We start from the raw sequence: 1,595 nt of genomic DNA, 5'->3' as shown, positions 1-1,595 counted from the left end.
TTGGTGGTACCCCAAACGAAGATCGATTTTTGAAAACATGGTATCTCCTCTAAATTGATCCATCAAGTCGTCAATTCTTGGCAATGTGTACTTGTTCTTGATGGTGACTTTGTTCAACTGTCGGTAGTCGGTACACAGTCACATACTACCATCCTTCTTTTTCACAAATAACACCGGAGCACCGCATGGAGAAACACTAGGTCTGACGAACTGTTTCTATAGTAAGTATTCCAATTTCTTCTTCAACTCCCTTAACTCCAATGGTGCCATTCTATAGGGAGCTATAGTGATCGTTCCAGTTCCAAGAACCATATCGATAGCAAAGTCTATCTCTCGCACTAGGGGCAAACCAAGAATATTGTCCGAAAAGACTGCAGAGAAATCCCTAACTATGGGTAGGCTCTGAATCTCATCTCTAACTTTCTTCTCCAATGATGTTAGCAACACAAATACTTGAGCTTCATCTTTCAAGAGTTTCTTTATTTGATTGGCAGTGATGCTTTTGGTTTCATAATAGGATTCAGTGGGGTTTTTAGGATCGCTAAGATGGTTATTGGATAACCAGTTCATTCCTAAGATGATATCAAATTGGGATAAGGATAGATATATCAGGTCTTCTATAACAGGTCGGTTATCTAGTATTATAGGACATTGGGAACATATAGTTGACACTATGAAGGGTTCATTGGTGGGTGTGGATACAATTAGGTCATAAGGTAAGGAAACTATAGGCAATTCTAATCGGTTTACAACATCATTAGATATTAAAGAATGGGTCGCTCCCGAATCAAACATCACAAATAAGGAAATCTCATTAAAACAACATGTATCTTGTATGAGGTCCTCGTTGCCCTCAATCTCAGCTATGCTCATGGTGAACATCTTTCCTTTGGCCTTAGGTTTTGCTGCTTGAACAATATTCACTTCATCTCTTTTCAGCTTAGGGCACATCGGCTTGATGTGTCCAAGCTGGTTACAATGCTAACATACAGGGAATTTGACTCTGAAATGCTTCCCCTTGCACTTCGAGCGCCAAGGTGGTGTATTGTTATTAGAGTTCGCAACTGGTGAACTCATTTTGTTGTTGTTGTTGTTGTTGTTTCCCGGTCGGAAGCCTCTATTGTTGTAAGGCTTAAAGTTTCTCTGATGGTTCCTAGATGGTGCTGCATAGGGCTTCTGGTTGCGGTTGAAGGGATTTCCCCTTCCATTCCCGAGATCGAAATTCCTTTGGGGTCCATAGGAATTTCCGGGTGGAATAACGCTCTTTAGTGCCACATTTCTTGCCTTTACACTCTCTTCATAGAGTCGACACTTCTTGACCAGAGTTGTGAAATCTGGTATTTGTTGATGTACGAACATCACTTTCAAGTCTTGTATGAGTCCATTCTCAAACTTGGCACACTTGGACCTTTCGTTCCCTACTTGATTTTAGTGCGGGGCATATCTCGCTAAATCTTCAAATTTGACAGTATATTCCCCAATAGTCATGCTCTCCTACTGCAGATGTAGGAACTCCATATCTTTCTTTGTCCTCATGTCTGCAGGAAAATATTTCTGAAGAAATCTCTCCTTGAAAGTTGTCCAGTTGACAACTT

The 1,595-nt window shown here is 40.8% G+C and overlaps 1 protein-coding gene across 1 annotated transcript; it reads right to left on the bottom strand.

Moving 5' to 3' along the window:
- On the bottom strand, window positions 217-951 carry LOC109352932. The gene has a single exon (XM_019595118.1). The coding sequence runs from the start codon at window positions 949-951 to the stop codon at window positions 217-219; it is 735 nt and encodes a 244-aa protein (XP_019450663.1).

The sequence above is a fragment of the Lupinus angustifolius genome, chromosome LG07 (assembly GCF_001865875.1).
Source record: "Lupinus angustifolius cultivar Tanjil chromosome LG07, LupAngTanjil_v1.0, whole genome shotgun sequence".
NCBI classification, from domain to species: Eukaryota; Viridiplantae; Streptophyta; class Magnoliopsida; order Fabales; family Fabaceae; genus Lupinus; species Lupinus angustifolius.
This window is presented reverse-complemented; position numbering and strand designations above follow the sequence as displayed.